Below are 20,295 nucleotides of genomic sequence, written 5' to 3' on the forward strand. Positions count from 1 at the left end.
CCCCAGCCCTGGAGCTAATCACTGGCTCATGGCTCCGACAGAAGGGGCCAGAAAGCCGCTGATCAGCAACCTACAATCCTCAGGCAGTTTTGCCCACCCTCCTGGCCTTATTTATCAAGCAGTCTGGCCTCCTTACTACCAGGTAAGGATTGCTGCCTGGCTCTCTCCTCCAAGCTGCCTGTGTGAGCTCAGTGTCTCCACTGCCGGCCATCAAGCAGCCTCCTGGGGCACAGCCCATGTGGTGGAGGCATTTTCTCCCTACCAAAGGAGAGGGGCCAACGAGAAGGAAAGAGCTTTCTGTAGCTTTGAGCCCAGATCATTTGCTCCAGAGGATAAGGCTAAAGGGAAAGTTGTATCCCTGAATGTGCTGCACCAAGGCAAGGATCTATTTTTTTCCCCTCCCTGTGACATGGGGCTCATGCTACATGGGTTTTGATGATGGGTTGGGGCAGGAAGGGTATGTGCTCTGCCACTTCCCTTTACCCCACAACAGAAGTCTAAGCCTGCTGTTTGTGGGTTTCTTTATTAACATTTTTCTATTTGAATTAATCTTTTTAAGCCCTGGATGCATGTCATGTTTGGCAGAGAGACCATCACATTACCCTGTCCTGCCCAGAGACCTCTGCTTATCTCACCCACCCATCCCAAAGCAGGGACACAGGTGGATTTTGGCTTGAGTTGCTGACGCTGGTGTCAAAGTTCCCCTCATCTCCTATACGGCACACAGAGGATTCCAGTCCTAGTTGTGGCTTATGAAATATCACATGCATCTGGGACACTCTGAAGGCAGTGAATAAATCCAAGCAACACTCACTGCTTGTTCGGGCTGTTGACATGGCCGGACTGTGGCCTGTGTGCCTAGAGAAGCAGAGCAGGAGGCTCAGGTGAAACCCTCTGGGAAGTCAAAATTATTTATAAGGCTTTTCCAGCTCCTGCCCAGAGATTATTAGCCTCTTAACAGCAGCAGTATTACATGGGGCAGCTCACACATTTCTAATTTTTCCTAGTCCAGCTTCTAGTCCCTAAAATCCCTCAGGCCCTAAGGAAATAATAAAAAGAAAGATGAGACTAAATGGGCTCGGCTGAATATCCAGCACAGGAGGAAGCCCAGCATTTTCCTCTGCTCCCAGATGTACGTCAGCCAAACCACACACGCTGGTGTCTTCCAGTACATCCATCTGCCGCATGGCAAGCCTTGGCAGACTATTTTCCCCCTTGTTTCCTTTTCTAGAATAGAAGGGGAGAGTTATAACCTACAGGTTTTTTTCTAAGTGCTTAGGTAAATCCTTTCTCTGCTTAATCAAACAGGCATTTTGGAGCCTCTGGTAATACCCTGGGAACCACGCTAAATCCTGAAATTAAGGCTGAGCAGCAATTTGCAGAAGAATTGATGCTGCATAGGCATTTTCAAGCAGTTTGCACTGTCCTGGCTCTGGCTCTGCACGTGGCAGGACTTTTTCCCACAGCTAGAACAGAAAATCAAAAATTCTCCATAAACCGGGCCTGAGCACATCCAGAAATAAATAAGAACACAAATATTGGGGGAATCCTGGTTTCTTGGAAGTCAAGGGAAACCTGTCATTAACTTCAGGTTAGTCAGAATTCTACTACTGTGACTCAGCTGATCAGTTTATTTCCAACTGATATTTTCAGATCTTGTATGAAGGAGACTATATGAGGAGGGAGGGAAAGGGTGTGACAGTTTTACATGTAAACTTCATGACTGCACATTTTTGTTTGCTATCAATATAAACATCAAAAGTAGTAATGGGAAAAATAGCTACTAATATTTCCATCATTATTATTTGTCAACACAAGTACATGCAAATAACAACTTTAGGACCTTCATTAGAATAAAAATTGATGCATCTTCCTGTATTTTATACACCTGGTTTCACACCAAAGCATCTTAGCATCTACAGCTAACCTGGGAAACATTTCTTCAAAAAAGACAAAAGTAGGACAAGAGAAGAGCATGTGGAAGTTTGTCTGATGCTTTATGTCATAAGAAAACATTTCCTCAGATTTGAACAAATACAGTCATACTTCAAGAAAAAAGAAAGAAAAAAGTTCTCTCCTGCTAGCTATTTCCAATAACTCTAAAAGCCAGTGGCTTGATTCAGCTGCCTTTACTCAGTAAGGCATTAAACCAGAGGGACTCAAAGAATAAAAGGAGACATTAATTCAAATGTTCATTCGTAATTTAAGTGCTTGTGAAATGTTCCCTTTATCGAATAGAAATGAGGTCACTTGGCGCACAAGCCATTCTTTTACAGTCTTGCAGGGTTTACTTCAGAAGCCTTGATAAAAAAATACAGAAAATACAATTTTCAAGTGTAGATGGAAATCCCCAATGTACTTGATCTGACAGCTATTGCATTACAAAACAGAATTACTATTTTAAAGCCTTGGGCACTGGCAGGCCTCTGATGTCGGCTATATAAAACCACACTGACAGACAGTCATTACCAAGGTTAATCTCTGAGAATTAGGACAAGGCAGTCAGTTTTAATATGTCAGAATCAGCTGGGAGCCCATCTGTATCTACTATGGTCCTTACTTTCTTAAATCCAGTTATATAAAAAGGACTTTTAGTTGAAAGTTGTAGGTGGTTTTTCAATGAAGACACAATAAAGTAGCAATTGCCCCTTATTATTAATTAAATGTAGGCTCTCAAGGTGTATCTGCGCTACAGAACTTGTGGAAATAAGCATCTCTTAACTGATACCCACACCATGGATGCACCTGTTTTGCTTACATGTGAGGTTATTCCATTTCCTACTGATCTTTCTACTGACTTCAGTGGGAATGGTGAAAGGACATGGAGCATTATGCTGTAGATAAGTGTGATTCTGAGCAGCAAGACACCACTGTAACTAGTAGGAGATCTTGTTTCAGATTACAACAGTCTTGGGAAAAGAAATTAAAATAATCAGACATTTTAATCAAAACCACTTTGAAGCAAAAGTTTTCTAGATACAACTTAAACTGTTAAAGTAGATCAAGAAATCAAACATAATCAAAAAATCTGAAACATTCTTGGAAGAAAGAAATATTTGCAAAGGATAGGAGGTTTTTGCAGGAGATATAAATGGCCTGGCTCACCCTTCCCTGAAACTGTATTGAAGATTGATTATCATGCCTTTTGGTGAGAGAAAGAAGCAGCATTGTGTTATCATTAACATACCTATGACTATACAGTTAATTGTATGTTTGCATCTATCACAACAGGTCATACCATGTGTATTTGGGGGTGTGCATAAATATGTACAACACAAATGAACACATTCAACGAGTTACATAAATAGCAGTGAGGGTTCTCATGCATGTGCAAGCACTGTGGGACATGGTGTTGGGAGGTGCAGAGGGTCCACATCCCCCTGCAACTTGCAAAATCCTCCTGGGACTTTCAGCATCATGCTCAGGGATAACATCTCCATGTCAAGGGTTGACTCTGCCTCTGCCAAGGCAGGACACAGCAGAGCAGATGGATTACTAATAGGTAACAGATAAAGTCACTAATCAGTAACCAGTTTGAGCTGTGCCATGAATACACCTTTCATAATAAAAAGGCATCTGTAAGATACTAAGGTGAAGCAATAATCAAAGAACAGTAATTACTGAAATGATGGGATAGTTACATAAACACTGGAGCAATGAGTGTTAGTTATTTCAATAGTTTCTACTTACTGGCATCATCCATAAATTCAAATTCACCCCCTAATTCAGCACTGGTTAGGTGGTACTGGTCAGGATCGGTCAGGGCGCTCAGTAGAATCAGTAATACCACCGAATTGATAATCTACAGAGAGAAAAAAAGGAAGAGGGTCAGACTGAAAGTAATCAGTGAAAAACCTCTGGGCAGGATATTCCCACCACAGTCCGTGCCAACTATAACAGAGGCTGTTTTCTAACTGTACAACTGTAGTATTTAACTAACATTACAATTAGTTTATTTGGGTTTGTGTAAAGACGACCTATTTCTTCCTCAGGTGGCAGCAGGAAAATGAAATACGAATTACCTCTTTTCATTCCAACTCCCTCCCACATCATCAGACAAGTTATTGTTGCTCTTTCAAATTACAGAACATGCTGGTACATCCACTTCAGTTTGTTCTGCTGCAAAAACTAAAATCAATTAAAACCAATCATTTTGAGATTATTACAAATGAGTGCTGCGGTCAAGGATTATTAGCATTGCAGAGCTGAAACTGGGGACAGGCCCTCTAAAATTGCTGGATGATCAAAGAGGAGCTGATTCGCTGGAAGAGGCTGAATTTTAAGAGGCCATGAGTGACAAGTTGATGCACATGAGCTGCTAAAGCAAGGGGCATTGAGGGGATGGGAGTAAGTGGCAACGTGAGCCCAATGTCTGATGCACATGTTCCTGTGTCATATGACACAGAGAGACATTCATGTACACTAAGGCTTTGACTATGAAATGCAATAATTGACTTAAATGCAAGGATATAGCACTGAGTGATTCAGCAGAAGCGGATTGTCAAGTATCAGCTACGAGAGGAATGCAGAAGTAGCCAAGATTTATATTTTAAAACAAATCTGAACAAAATGCTCACATCACTGTGAAGTGAAGAGGGCTAATTGCAGAAAAGAAGATTGCTCAGCATGAAATAACACAGCCTGACTAAAAGATTATTCTACAGAACTAGGAAGATAACTGATAAACAGGGAAATGGAGAAAAGAAAGCTGATAATAAGAGTATGCTGGGAAAACGTGAATTTTATTGCTTTGGTTCTCACTTCGAAGTCATCCTAATCTTATCGCAGGTTACTAACAGCAACAAAAAGGTGTAGGAACACAGGATATAATAAGACATGAACAGTCTAGCAAGTTTATGGGGTAAGATAAATGCTTTCTGATAGGCAAATTACATCAAATTTAGCTGATACCAGATCTGTTAGCAATGATTCTTGAAAAACTGTTGAGAATAGACTGAGTTCACAAAATGGAAAGGGCAAGAGTTTACAAGCATTCCTTTACAAACTAGGAAGGCCATATAAAGAATTTCTGGCTAGATTGTGAGATTTAGAATAAAATAAACCCAGGAACAGATAATCAAACTTTCTCCCCATTTCAGATTTGCACAGACATAATCAACAATCACTACAGACTTGTCAAGGACAAACTGTAATTAATTAATCTTATTTTCCTTCCCTGACAGGCTAAGAGGCCTTATAGAGAGGGCAAAAGCAGTAGGTTTTACCTCTTTGCTCTTAGCAAGACTTTTGACATTATGAGGTTTTCATAAATGAGCCAGGAAGACTTGATTCAGTTGAGAGTGTAGGAAGATGAGTGCAAAAACAGCTGGATAGTTGTAATGAAAGAATAGTTGTCAAGGAATTCACAACCAGCATGGAAAACATATTGATTTGGGTTTTCAGCATCACTGAAAGATTTGGTATTTCAGGCAAATTGTGACTTGTATCCTTCTTTAATTTGTAGACAAGGACAAGCCATAGGCACTTCAGGAGACAAGATTTAAAAAGTTTTGACCAACTATGGAAGAATTCAGACAACAGAGCACAGTTCAGTACGAATAAGCATAGAACATCACATCTGTGACAAAACTGCAGACGAATGAAGAGAAACAACTGAGTAGGTAACAGTTCTTAAAAAGGACTCTGGGTATGACAAGGATAAACTGAACATGACTCAGTGCCACCCCATGAGTTCCTCCGTGCAGCAGCACAGTGGTGGGCAGCACTGCAGGAACCTGGGTAATAGACACACAAGTCATCCTCCACAGGGCCTCTCCTGTTCGAAGCCCGTCTCAAACATACCAAGAAATACCCCAGGGAGGATCCTGCAACAGAACAGGGGATGTTCAGACATCTGGAAAATGTGGCTGACCAGGACAAAAATGGAGTTCAGTGAGGAGAAGGTAGAGGGAGAGGTCTCAGTCTTCTATAAGCAGAAAGGCGAGGAAAAGAAGGAGACAAAAGATTTTTCTCCAGATCTACTGGGAGATGAGTAAAGTAAAATATTCAAATTACAGCAAAAGGAAATTTAGGTTAGGCAGCTTGCTGAACAATAAGAATGATCAGATAGCAGAAGAGATTGTCTGGAGGGGTTTGAGATCTTCATTACAGCATATTTTCATAGAACAGTTAAATAGCCTTGTATTGGGAGTGCTGTAGCCATAGATGCTCTTGCCTTGACTTTGAAGACAGATGACTCAAGATTCAAAGTTATATTCTATAAATCCTTTTAATTTTAAAAATTACGTATAACTTATTGTTACAATCCAGTTCTTGCTTTGTACTCTTTTCTGGAAAGTTAGAGGACATATGCCAGTAATAGATATATGTTACTTAAGAAGAGTACTCAAAACAACCAAACAATCAGAAGCTATAAACATATACAGTGTTGCTATTTTAAAAGCATACAAATTTAATCTTCCATACAGATATAGTCAGGAAGATTCATAAAATACCAACCTAGGCACTCTACTTTCTCCATATAGATACGTCCAGATTCAGATTATGTATTTGTCAGCATTGCCTTTAAGTCTCTGTATAAGACAGAGATTGTGTTTGCCTGATCTGAAGTCTGCTGCGGTCAGTAGGAATCTCTCTAATGCTCTTTAGTGCATCACTTTTCTGTTCTATCAGGTTGTTCTCTTGAGATTCTCATAATCTCTGAGCACCTTCCAACTGTGCTGTCAGCAGCAGAAGTGAAATCCACCACATGTTTATTTGCTCACCCTCTCTCTGAGAAGAAATGTGTGCACAGTAGGGTGTATTGTATTTGTTAGGGTTTTTAATCTTGTTTTGAAAGTGATGTGATTGTTGAATTTTGAAAAATGCTTTAACGCATAAATTTAATGTGCCTAAAAACTTACTGATGTAGCATCTTCCAAGGTCACATAATCAAGGACAAGAGCATTAAGTGATTCCCTGTTGCTACATGCAGTTGGCATGAGACTTGAAATCTCTGTTCTAGGAAAAAAGTATTTTTCTGCTCTCTCAACAGGGCAAAGATTTCCTTCCTTCCTTACATTCCTCCAGCAACAAATAATGTAACAATTAACAATGCTTAGAAAGCATTTTCATTATTCGAAGTTTCAGTAAGTACCTAGGCCCTACACTTTCCCAATGAGACACCAACCTGCTTTTGTGAATGGAGACACAGAAACATGTTCATGCAGCAGGGTGGTGTTCAGCAGTAAGAATAAATGGCACGATTTTCCACTATCAAGTCAGAACTGTGACCACTGGGACCTGCTGCTGGTTACAGCCATCATGCTACCCAGAGTTATAGGGGAGGAGCCCGGGGAGCACTAACAGGTCTTACTGGCCCTGGTCAGCTCCTCCCCCGACCACAGCCCATGGCCCAAGTCTCCATATGAGCTCAGGCTGGGGTCATCACCCCACCCGTGTGTCACCACAGGGTGCCAGTCTCCAGCCATGCTTCCTGGGTGGACTCCTTGAATGTATGTTACAGCTCGTCTGCAGTTGTGTCCCTGGTCATGTCCCCTTTTGCTCCTGGTTGGGCTCCCTCGATGGCCCCTGGCCCTGATTTATTATCTGCCCCATTACCAGCCCCCAGTTCTGCACCTGGGCTAAGCACCTCCAGGACGGTGCCCAGAGTGGTCTAATAAGGGACTAGACAGAGATCTCACAGAAAGTCCTAGAAATGCCCAACTGTCCTCTTATCCTGATTCAGAAATAAAACAATAATTTAAAAAATCCCCAAATCTTGCTTCTCTGGGAAGCAGGTGGAATACATCCAGCTTCTTGTCAATGTAGAGGAAAATAACTCTGCTTTGCAGAGACCTCAGAATATGTCATGAAAAGGGGAAAACAGGACATATTATGGAGGATACAGCTAGTCCAAATATTGGAGCATTACTTGGATTTTCTGATCTGGGCTTACAAAACAGCTTCAGATTTGGGTAGAAGATATTTTAAACAGCAACAACTGCATGAGAGAAGGTGCATGCAGGCACTAGGGAGAAAGGCAAGAATGTGCTGAGGACTGGCATCGCCAGCTGCTGCTGCTGCTTCCATCTGTACTGTGATAAAGAGCCAGCAGCTTATGTGTGATGTGAGGCAGCTCTGCTAGAGGGAACGTGCAGTGTTTAGGATGCAAGGAAGCAACAGCAGACAGCATCCAGCATTTAGAAACTGTATAATGCACTAACATTTCAGACCTCTGCCACAAATGAGCGTGCTGTTTTATTTTCCATATCATTTGTTCCAGAGATCAGCAGTGAACTGTGGTGACCCACGGAGATAAAAGGCAGGGGCGGGAAGGTGTCAGGAATCACTGTATCAACAGGTGATGAGAAAATGAGTACCACTATAATTTCAGACCCTTCACAGATATGCAGCTGCATCATATCTATCCCAGCTTACCTGAAATAAAATTAGCTCCGGTAGCTCCTAAGAGCATGCCATTAACATAGATCTTTTTGCTGATCCCTAAGACAAGCAGAGAAATGCTCAAGCCAGTGACTTCTATAGATGTCCATAAATACGAAAAGATGTGTCAGTGCTTACAATGGCATAATTTGTCCCTGCCTCCTCCAGCTTACAGTTAAGAACTGAAATAAATGTTCTAATAAATGAGTTTAGAAGAGGAAATATTAAGCTTACTTTAACTCGACACACTGTATCAAAAGTGCATCAATGTTTCTGTTACAGTCCACAGGGTGCCCCCTACAAATATTCTACTGCAGTTCTCCCAAGACTTCCCAGTGTAGGGAAGAGAGTTCCTTATATTTATGGGAAAAAGTAAGAAAACTGCCTAGCTTTATTCATATTGAGGGTTCAATTTATAACTGAATCCATGAATGTAACTGTCTGGATGCTGTCTATGCGGTGAAATATGTATATACACTGTTAAGTCTGGGTCTGTTTTCAGCCTCACTGAACTCAAGAGAGATTCACTTAAGCACACTACTTAAATCTCTGAACTGGTAGAGCACTAATTCACCTCCTGTGCTCCCTGTCAGGGTTCTAGGGAGCTGGTTTAATGACAGTGAACAACCCATTTGAGTATAAAACCCCCATACTCCTAGATAAGGGGGGAAAACTAAAAGAACTGTAAAGATAAACTTTGCTTTTATGATATAGAAAATAATGAAAAAAGATTTAATGAAAAACGCTGTCATTCTGGGTTAACCCCCAATTTTCTGTAGTCTATATTTTTGAATTAGCTAGTCACCAAAAACATCACTGTAGTTTACTCTACAGTCCTGTATCTGAGAGCTACCAGATGAAAACAGAGATGATGTTTCTGAACAAAAATGGTTGTGACTGAGCATTAAATAACAGCAGATTTCTCTGAGAACTTTGGACAGTGAGCCATCTGCGGGTGCTGCTGACCAAGGCTCCTAAACTTTGGCCAGGTTTCGAACTGGCACACACAATTCTGGCATATTAAAAACCAAACCAAAACAAAAACACACACAAAAAACCCACCACCACCACAACAACAAAAAACGACCAACCAACCAACCCACATAAAACTGACAGGGTTTAGTTTGTTGCTCTCTGTAGAGATATTATTGAAGCAAATCACCAATGACATTAATTTTACTAGAAAGAATTCCTAAATGTTTTTAATAAAACTGAAGAGAGTCTCAAACAAAACCCCATGCCCTCCATCCCCCTTCAAAAAACTCAAGGTAAGTTTATGACTCTGGGTGTTCATTCTTATAGAAACAAAACTCTAATCTTAAAATATTTTGCTCCTTGAAACAAATTTAACAACAGAAGTTTGTAAACATTTTAGAATACTTGGATATTTGAAGTCAGTACTACTGTTAGAAAAAGTAAGAATGCATGAAAAACATATACTTAAGTCAACATCCTTAATTGTCCCTGTCTACTTTTGCCTTTCCATTCAGCACGCTTTGTTTCACTGAAAGGGTTGTCAGGCATTGGAACAGGCTGCTCAGGGAAGTGGTTGAATCACCATCCCTGGAGATGTTTATAAAAGACATGTAGATGTGTTACTTAGGGACATGGTTAGTGGTGGACTTGGCAATGATAGGTTGAAGTTATTTTCCAATGTAAATGATTCTATGATTCTATGTTCTTTGCATTTTTCTTGCTTTTTTCTTCCAGCATTGAAGACATTAATAAAAGCAATAACAATTTAATTCATCAAGAGGACAAAAGAACCCTACAAAAGGGGAGGGGGGGAAATCAAATCAGGGTTTCATGCAGCAGTTCAGTGTTGATTTGCACTATCTGGGGCACCTTTCCCAAAATTCTTTGTTAGCACTGATGATGAGTTAATGTTTATGATGTATTGTTGAGTATAAGAAGCTTTTTCTGCCTGTTCTCTCTCCCTGCTAGACACAGTATATATATATATATATTTTTTTTTTTTTCTGAATTCTGATTAAAGAGGTAACAAAGAGGCAGTTTAGAAGTAAAGTTTTTACAGCTGTCAGACTGCCACAGACAATGTGAGAAGGAATTAGGTGTTCCTCCCGTGTGCCCAAGTTTCTTTACAGATCTCATGGCAGCAGTTCAGTCCCCTTCTCCATCAGGGTACCCAGGAGCTACATCTGAGCACACATCCTTGAGTGGCTTGAACTCCTAGGAAATGCAGAGCAAGAGAATCCTGGCTGTCAGAGTAGATACCTCTCATTCTTTTTTTCCACTGTGCCTTCTGCCTTGTGCTAATGAAAATGTTTGAGCTCTCCAGTGCTAGGGAACAAGCTGCAGATGTGTTAGTTATACACAAAATAATGAATGGTCCAAGGAAGGAAACTCATCCACACTGGAGTCATAGAATGCCCTGAGTTGGAAAGGACCCACAACGAACATCGAGTCCAACTCCTGTCCCTGCATATCACAACCCCACAGTTCACACCATGTGTCTGAGGCTGTTGTCCAGTCTCTTCTTGAACACTGTCTGGCTCACCCAATGAAACATAGCGGTCTGAAAGCAAACAGAATGATGGCTACATAGAGCTGTGTTAAAGGAAATCCTTCACCCCTTTCATGAGTAAAAGTCATTACCAGCCATTATTACTGAAGCCAAAAGGCTGGAGGAATACAGAAAAGGATGAGCTGTTCATTCACGTGCTTGGTCTTATTACAAAGCATCTTATAAACAGAATATAAGCCTTTGTGCTTCAGGCTGTTGCCCAAACTTAAACTAACAGTAGAATTAAAAAAAAAAAAATCTTCTCTGCACAGATTGTTCCTTCTTACCTCCCTGTGTAGTTTCTCAAAATGTATGTTTCTGGCTGTTACATGAAATACTGCGCTGAAATAGGGAGAGCATTAGTCAGATCAAAAGTAGCAATTAAATTTTTATGTCCTTTAATCTGGAGAAGACAGGGCAAAGCCTGTAATTCTTGATGCTTATTTTTCCAGATTACTTGTGAGAAATCAAAGAATGATCCAAGCAGGCTCAGACTAGCATTTTACAGAGTGCATATTATAGAGAGCACATAATAAAAAGCTGTGCAAAATATTTTAATTGCTTTATATAAAAACTCAAGTTTGATTATTATAATGACACTAAGCATTGAAATTCAAAGGCTATGTTGATTAAATTGATATAGGAAGTCCAGCATAATTTATCAGCACTCTTCTATACAAATGATTCAACTACTGCCTATTGCCAGCCTTTTAATGGTCCTAAAACCAAAACCACAAGAGGTCTGTTACTAATGAAATATGGTAATGACTAAATTTATAAAGGAAAAATTAGATGGATAGACTGTGCAGGATGCACACTGGAGGTTTCTGCTTCCCTGGAGATAGAGTTTAATTTGTTATATACTTAATCTTAGTCCTGTCAGGTTTAAGGAAAGAGGATATTTGTATGTAAATTAGTTGGTGGTTTCTTTGTTACTTTTACATTGTATTTAAAGGAAGTCGAAACTGTTTCTGAGAAAGGTCTTGAAAATTATTACTGAGGTCTTCTGCCCAGCCTTGGGAAATAAAATCATATATCCACGTTCAAATCATAACGTTGCCAGACCGACTCACAATTTCTACTAAAGCACATCTCGGTTCAGGATGCTGCGGAGAGATAGCAAAAAATTGGTATGCATAAAAACCTTATTAGAGAAAGAGTTGTTCAACTGGTCAGTTGGGATATGTCTTTGACTACAGAAATTAATTTTTGAGTTGTGCAGGTGACTCTTAAAGGTTGAGGGCAGACCTGTGACAGACTCGTTATTGATGTGATTTATGGCAGCTCCCAGGGGTCAGAACCTTAGTGTGGACCTCTGACAGAGGATGGGACAGCGCAGCTGTAACAGAGCAGCTGAGTACCTGGGCTGGACTGACCAAGGCAGCTGGCCCCGGCCAGCAGCTCACATGTCTCACCCACACCAGCCCATGATGCTGTCCGTGCTCAGACTGACTTCTAGTCACTGCGCTGGTGAGACGAGTGTGCCCCAGCTTTTGACAGCAAGCCACATATGTCCACTTAATTTAAACAAACAAATAAATAAATAAATAAATGATAATGAAAACCCACACCAAACGCTCGATCGACTATTCTTATGTAGTGCCCACAGGCAACATCCACAGATGCCATGCAAGGGACCAGGGCTGTCAGTAGTAAACTGCATCTTTGCATCACTCCGCAACCCAGGGCAGTTATTTAGTTATGCAAGGAAGAAGTGGGCATAGCAAAAAAAGGATGGTATGGTACAGATAATTATTGCAATAGTAAACAACATGATCACATGCATCTGATCTACCTGGGCACAGCTGCTTCACATGTGGAAAATGCACCTCTACAAGGTGAAAATCTCCCACAAACCTGTGTTTCTGCCAAAAGCATTTGTCCTCTCTTTTTGAAGTAGATTAATATATCTCCTGACAGAACAAGACCCTGCTCAGCACAAGCCAGGAATGAAATTAAAAACAGCCACAGCACTTTAAAAAGCTCTCTAAAGGCTGAAGACCAGGATGAGGGTAGTCAGTGCTGACTGCAGACATCTGAAAGAGAGCAGACCCATGGAGGACCAGGAACAGTGCGTTAGGCTCAAGTCCAGATTATTTCCTCTGTGATGCCTTCCTGGCATATTCACTACCTCAGACTGACCAGAGGCACTCCCTTGCACCTTCAGCAGTGAGTGTGTGTTTTCTCTTCCTACTCTACTGTTCGGAAATTTGAGGCTTTAAACCTCCAGCCCAGATGCAGAACAGCACAGAAACTCCCCTGCACATTTTCACTTTAAACTTACAGAGTTTTACAGTCAAACCATGAGCCTCACAATAAAGCCGGAGAAGAAGAAAGCAATCAAGGAAATTAATTCCTGGCTATTTTGCAACATCCGTTCCATATGTCCAGGAATATATAAGACTAATTGCATTTTCACTGACGTCAGTCTAATCAACCATCAGTTTACGAAGCTTAATGTGTTCTCTTCTGGCTCACTAGGAGATACATATTAACCTTCAACAGAACTTCTAAACACATTTTACTTGATTAATGTAATACCTCCTCTCCTTTTTATAAATACATTCATGATTTTTGTATAAAAAACCCAAATGTAATTATATCATACTGGACTTTTAATGGGTTTCTTACCTTCAACAAGCATTTATGTAAACTTTGCTCCTCTAACAACCAACTATCTGTTTTCTCACTGGAGGAAGACAACAGCTCCTTGTAATCTCAGAGAATTTATTATCCAGTTGAAGGCATTACTAAGAAAAAGAAAGGTATTCTATGAAGTTTTGTATTTTCTGAATTGATAACTCTGTTGATTAGAAGAGACAACTATGTCATTATCCTGGAGAACTGTTGCAGATTATCAGCTATGATTGCAATGATTCATATAGTCTGTGAAAAATCCTACTGTAGTATTTGGGAATATAAGAAAATATGCATATTTAAGGGGATTAGAGCCTAAAGGCATTTTTAGAAAATTATTGTGCTGTGTTACAGACTAATAAACAATTTAGTAAATACATGGACTGTCCAAAAGATGCTTACAAGAAATTTTAGCCCTCTAATGACTTTAAAAGTTGTTAAAACAAAATCATCAATAAACACACGGATGTATGACAGAGTTTGGGGAGGACTGACAAAACGCTCTTTCTGCTCCTCTCTGCAACACAGTGAACACACAAACCTGGCTATTTTCACTCAGAACAGAAAGCACAGGCGACTTGGGATATGGTGTACTGATTTATCCATCTTTTGTTCAGATCATCTTTCTGGCCTGCTCATAGATTGATTCTGTCACCCAGAGGTGAGTGATTACAGTCTTTGCAAGCTGTCTTATTGACTGTGTGATTTAAATTCATCACATACGGTACTTCATTTTGTAATTTAACTGAAGAGGGCCTGAAAAGTTAATTGGAGAAAGCAAGTGGGATAAGGTCCTGCACTGCAGAAACCAGCCTGGGTTTGTGCGTGGTGGAAGGAGTTCCTTAAGGTGTTCTCCAGAAGCCATTCTCAAAGCAATTACCTGTTACGTTATTTAATACTGTCTCTCTAGAGAAGTTACAATCAGAATGTAGTTATCGAGAAGGTCCTTCAGACAAGACACATTTTGTTCACACTAACAATCATTGCTGGCCTTTATTTTTTGCTCTGTCATGTCTAAAATGCACACATATGTCTTCAGTTTCTTAAGAAAATACCATGCAGGCCCTGAGCAGATATTTGCGTGCAGGATCTGTCATTTATTTCCCACTGGTCCTGAAGAAGATAATGAAAAGGAGGCGAACCACTCCAAGAGCAAATACCCTGAACCTCCTCTGATTCCGGTCTCAGTAGAATATTCAACCTGTGCATCAATCATACAGGGAAGCCTTTGAAAGTAGAATCCATAATTGTTTTTATTCATAATGAACTCCAAGTTTTCTTTCCACTCTCCTTAAGAGCAAGTATATATACAGGAAATGTCCAATGAGTTACTTGAAAAAGTTACTGGTTTTTTCAAGATCTCAGCTTTCATTTTATGACAGGAAGCACAGACAACAGAAAAGCCAATGATAATTTTATAGACACAGCACTTGGGACATAAATACTGCAGCCATTTCCACTACAAGAATTGGAATTCTCATGTCATTTCAGATTGTAGCACAACTCCTTTACCTGCCAGTGGAGGAATCTCACCTGCTGCTGACACTACATCTCCTACCAAGGGACAGGAATTAGCTATGTCGTTGACACCATCCAGCTTTTCCTCCTGAACATACTGTCCAGGTCTGAGCCACAAAGGGGCAATTACCTGGTAGACTCCTAGTGAGCCCCATTCTGCAAGGCTTCTCTCCCCAGTGCCACCAGCATTGAACTGTTAGTGGAGGCGGTAAAGGCAGAAGTGCCTGCAGGGTGACCCAGCCCAACATCCCAGCTGTATCACGCTGCCACGACACAGGCAGCAACATCCTTGGCTAATACAAAGGAACAGAGTCTTCAATGAGCTGGCTTATGTACTATGACCATTCATATCTAGATAAAGTTGGAGATCCTTTATTTGTTAGCCAATTTCATTCCAGATAAAAACAAAGCAAGCTGATTTTCTAAGTAAAACACAAGGCCTCATACTTTTGTTCATCCAAATTCCCACAACCTTGTGCTGGGATTGCAAAGTTTCCAATTCCCTGTAATATCAGGCTTTCTAAGGTTGCAGTTTCCCCCCTTTCACAGCTTCAGGGTTTTTTTTCAGTTTTCAAAATCTCGCAACTCTCACAGGTTTGAAGATAATTAATAACATAATATTTTCTTAGAATTTCTTTTATTTTCCCTGAAAGGGCCTTTTCATCATCTTCAAGGGACCCACACTTACAATCCCTTGCTGATGTGGGTCTCAAACAGTGTTATGTTTGCAGGAGTTAACAGAGCACCTTGGAAGGACCTCCCTGTAGGTATATTTTGTTTACGTGTGCAGTCAGTGCTGACCTCCATTCCCTGCCAAGTAAGCCAAGATTTCAGTAATCTTCTAACTGGTATTTAAGCACATTGCCATACATGCTGTTTTGCATGGACCTTGGAAAAGACAAGGAAATAAGTGTGGCTCGGTTGTAAAATATATACCTTGATTCTCTTTTTGACATTAGGTCAAGTGCACTCTACTGATCTCAGCAGGGTGTTCAGCCTGTAAATCAATGAGCCCATAGCAACCAGGGTTTTCCTTTCACTATAAAAAGACCACTACCAGTACATGTTTTATCCATATGGATTCAATCCTTTTATTAAAAAATGACTGAGGTGCAGACAGAAATTATGCATTTTTGCAACTGTATATTCAGAAAAGTCTGGAACTGAAATGTCACGACTAGCAATTCATGCTGATCTTTCCACAAATAGCAGCTCAAACGTTGAAGCCACCCTGGTTAAAAACTTCGCCTTGCTCTATTTATGTTCTTACTGCACGTCCTTCAGCCGCACAACCCGATAACTCCCGGTTACGAAAGGTTCTCGGTCTTCCATGCGTTTTTATTTTTAGCCCCTCTCTGCTGGGCCCCGGGGAGCAGTGGGGGGCAGCGCGGTGCTGCGCGCAGATCGGCGGCGCTGGACAGCTCTGCAGGACTGGGGTAAACCAGGGGAAGGAGCAGCCCGTGCCCAGGGCACTGCTGCAGCGGCGCAGGTAGCAAGCGGCCACTGGGCAACCATCACCCAAAAATGAAAGTTCCCACTTTTAACATTAGGTTTATTTATTTATTTTTATTTTTTTTCTGAACGGATGCCTTAAGGTTTCATCTTCCCCCCTCCCAAGTCACTGGGAAATAATTCCCTTTGTCCCAGTTGGTGCCAACAGAGCCTCAGGGTGTGCATAAACCCCACTGCTGTGTGTCAGGAGAGTGGGAAATCCTTCCGTGGCACTGTCAACACATGTGACATTGTTCCTTCTTTGTGTTTCGCATAAAGAAAGTGTAGTCGATTTACCCAGGAAGAAGATAAGCTGTGTTTATAAATGCTCTTATCAATGGGGATGTTATTCTGACTCACCAGAACCAATTGGGTCACTTGGAACTGACACAAGTGCCAGCCTTGCCCTGGACTCCAGCACCCCAGGGAGATCAGAACTGAAGCTGACTCCTTCCAGCAGTGTCACTGCTTTGAACAGCATGCTGATAAAGCTGCCTACAACAAAACTGAGCTGCTGAAAGTGACTTTCTCATGTTCCTTTTTTTTTTTCCAAATATGACACTTGTGAGACATTCGTGCCCCAAATGTTCCTGCATTATTAATTTGTGATCTCTGACTTCATGTTTGATACAATGCAGAGAAGTGTATAGTCTATGCCAGTGGGACAAAACCCAAAGATTAATAACCATCTGAGCCAAAATGGTCCTTAGGTTTTGAAATAAATATTAACTCTAGCCAGCCCTATTACTGCCCTTTTAATCTCCAGCATAATGTTTGTATTCAACATTGCAGCACCCCCTGTTAAGCTTTTCTACCCAAGGCAGCACACTGATTCTTGAAGTGCAGACTATTTTGCAACCCAATTAGATATTATTTTCAGGAAATTTCCTCTGGTTGATACTTGGCTGCTCCGCCCTTTACAAGTTACTTTTTACATTGAAGGACTTGCTGTATGGTAGAATATATAATGTATTGTGTATACTATATTGCAATATAATGTAACGCTGGTTTATATCATATTATTCTAGATGCAGTACCTATGGCTGTACTAGGAAGAAACAACTGCAACACAACAGCTATATAAACATTAGCTTTCTGAGATCCATTATGTTCTAAAATAGAGCAAAGTTAAATATTTATTTCCCAGCTATTGATACTTTATAAGATGGTTGTAAGGGTCCATGGCTGCTGGGCATGCGTTGGAAATGGACACAGTGTTCCTTCCCCTTGCCTGTGGGGGAAAGTGTTATCATTATTCAGCCCTCATGACTCCACCTGCACTCAGCTCCCCACTCTCTCCACTATTTGTAGTATTTCAAGCATCCAATTAAAACATAAAGACAAAAGAGCTAAAACATCATCCCAGACAAATGCACTATTTTTCCCACATTTACTCAGACATGAAATTCTGCCTCCTGAAACTGTACTAACTCAAAACTGGTTCAACATGTCAAAATTTTAAAAGCCTATCAAAACTTTCAAGCTACTATTTTCTTTCCTTCTTCAGGAGTGCAGCATCTGCTACTGACTCATTGTATTCATAGTCATAGAATTAATAAAACTTACATTTCACAGTAGAGAGATATGAAAAAGCAACAAGAAAGCCATTCTCTAGGGGGGTGCTTTTTTTTTTCCTCAGGTAATTTCCTGTAAAACATAATGGCAAACAGTATACAGAATACACACAGGTGTGGTGAAAAAAATCATAGGCGTTTTTGTTTGAACTTTATTTGAGGTAATACTCATAGCTCATGTGTGGTTTGGAATAATGTAACCACCCAAAAAGCATGCGGAGAAAAAAATTGCCACTAGGACAGCATCTATTTTTATGTAAATTCTCAATGGTGCGTGGTATGTGCCGAGATAAAACAACACCTGAGATAAAACAGCATTTTTGTATAGGGCTTTGTAAACGAGGCCTTTCAACCAGGGTATTTACTCAAGGAGCTACTCTTTCCTTCCTTACTGCTTCCTAACTTTGTAAGCAAGCAAAAAGCTTTAGTGTTTATTATCAATGTGCATCTAAATTTCTATTTTTAATAGCTACCCTTAAAAATCAAAATATTTGCAATAAAGGAGAAAGAAGAGAAAAAACTTTGCACCCTGACATGTTATGAATGATTGTCTGTTTGAAGTCATTCAGAAATCTGCCCTGAAAAAGATCTATGAAATCAAAAGAAGAAAAGTAGGAAGAAGTGTAAATCAGGAAATAACTGCTAGTTAGAAAAGAAAACTTACAAACAGATTTTGCAGAAAAATACTATGTGAAATTGGTGCACTGATATTTAAATGTTATCAACATAATAGGTAACAAAGTCTAAAAGGCTGTCAGGCTTCTTTGTGTCTAAGGCTAGCTGTTGTACTTTCCTCTTGGTCAAATATCTTTAGGTCCACTGAACAGCTAAAATATCTGTATCCTTGTCTTTGTGGAGCCAATGTGAAAAGGCTTCATTCAGCTCAAGGCAGAAAGAAATAACAAGCATGCTGGAAGAAATGTTCAAAAGCTTTCAGGCATTATTACAACTTACTGAAAACTTCATTGCAGCTAGACAAAGAGAGGTGTCTTTTTCTTTACTGTCAATATTCCAAATACCACAGAGTGTGGATGTTGCATTTTATTAAACCAGGAGCAAGAAATAGTTCAACTAAAGCACCATTTTCTCAGTGGTGAAATATGTATTTTATAGGACATAGAACATTTCCTATGATTTCTAGGACATAAATGTCAACCTAGCCTTTTTATTACACTGATTGAATTTACTTAATGAGCTGTCCTACAATGGAATCTAGCCCTGCATTTTTCACTTGCTTCTGAAGGGAATTTCAGTAGTTAGCAAATAAGCTTGAGTCTAATCTGCTTCCGTCTGCAATCATTTTAAAAATGATGCTTGGCAAACAGCTCTGCATGGCTCTGGCTTCAGACAGAGACTGATTTCTCACACCGAGAGACAGGGAGGACTGAGAAGGCTGAGGAGCACATCTACATAACCCAAAGCAACGAACCAGCTCTTTTTATTGTCATGACACATTTGCAAACTCCCCGACGATGGCAGGGCCGGCTCCGGGAAAGCCGATTTTCCTGCATTGCCACCCAAGGGATTGAGAAAAGATTGTCAAAGGCAGGAGAGGAACTGAGGTCTTAATGTGCCTCCTCTTCACCGAGTCTTTTCCCTGGCTGAATAACAATGTGTCAAACAACCTCTGGGACTGATGGTAACCCATTAAAGCTGTGCTTTGAGGGTCAGTTGCTCACTCTTATGTCCTATAACACTGACAGAAGAAAGAAGTCTTTCTAGTATCTGATAGCAGCTGCCTGAAAGGTTTCAATCCTCTGCCAGACAGCCACTGGTAATACTGACAGTTATCTGACAAACAAGGAACAGCACTGATGAGGACACCTGACTTCTTCACGAAGCAGCAACCAGAGATAATAAAACAAGATTTTCTGTGCAGAGTGGTCGGAATCCGGGCAGCCTTGCCCGAGTTAATGCAGCAGTGGGGCCTCGGGGCTGCAGTCAGCCCTGGCCTGAGAAACACCCTTCCAAAGTTTGGGGGAGCCAGGAAAACCCCTCATACCAGGGATCTTCACTCGTTACATTTTCATCCTCAAAACAGCTTTTCTCTGGAGACACTGGCGAGCCTGCCCGTGCTCTGTGTCTGCTGTTCCCATACCCCCTGACCCTTAAACAAACGCATGCTACATTTCCCAATTTAGACAGTCTAAATACCAGCCTCCGCCT

General features: G+C 40.7%; 1 protein-coding gene across 1 annotated transcript in view; it reads right to left on the reverse strand.

Annotated features, from left to right (window-relative positions):
* The window catches only part of LAPTM4B (lysosomal protein transmembrane 4 beta), a 60,218-nt gene that overhangs the window by 39,567 nt on the left and 356 nt on the right, over nucleotides 1-20,295 (reverse strand). Inside the window, exon 2 of the mRNA XM_082045585.1 lies at nucleotides 3,691-3,802. Coding sequence (XP_081901711.1) covers nucleotides 3,691-3,802 — 112 coding nt within the window. The remainder of the gene's footprint in view (nucleotides 1-3,690; nucleotides 3,803-20,295) is intronic.

Source organism: Streptopelia decaocto (assembly GCF_964273445.1).
Source record: "Streptopelia decaocto genome assembly, chromosome: 2".
Lineage (NCBI taxonomy): Eukaryota > Metazoa > Chordata > Aves > Columbiformes > Columbidae > Streptopelia > Streptopelia decaocto.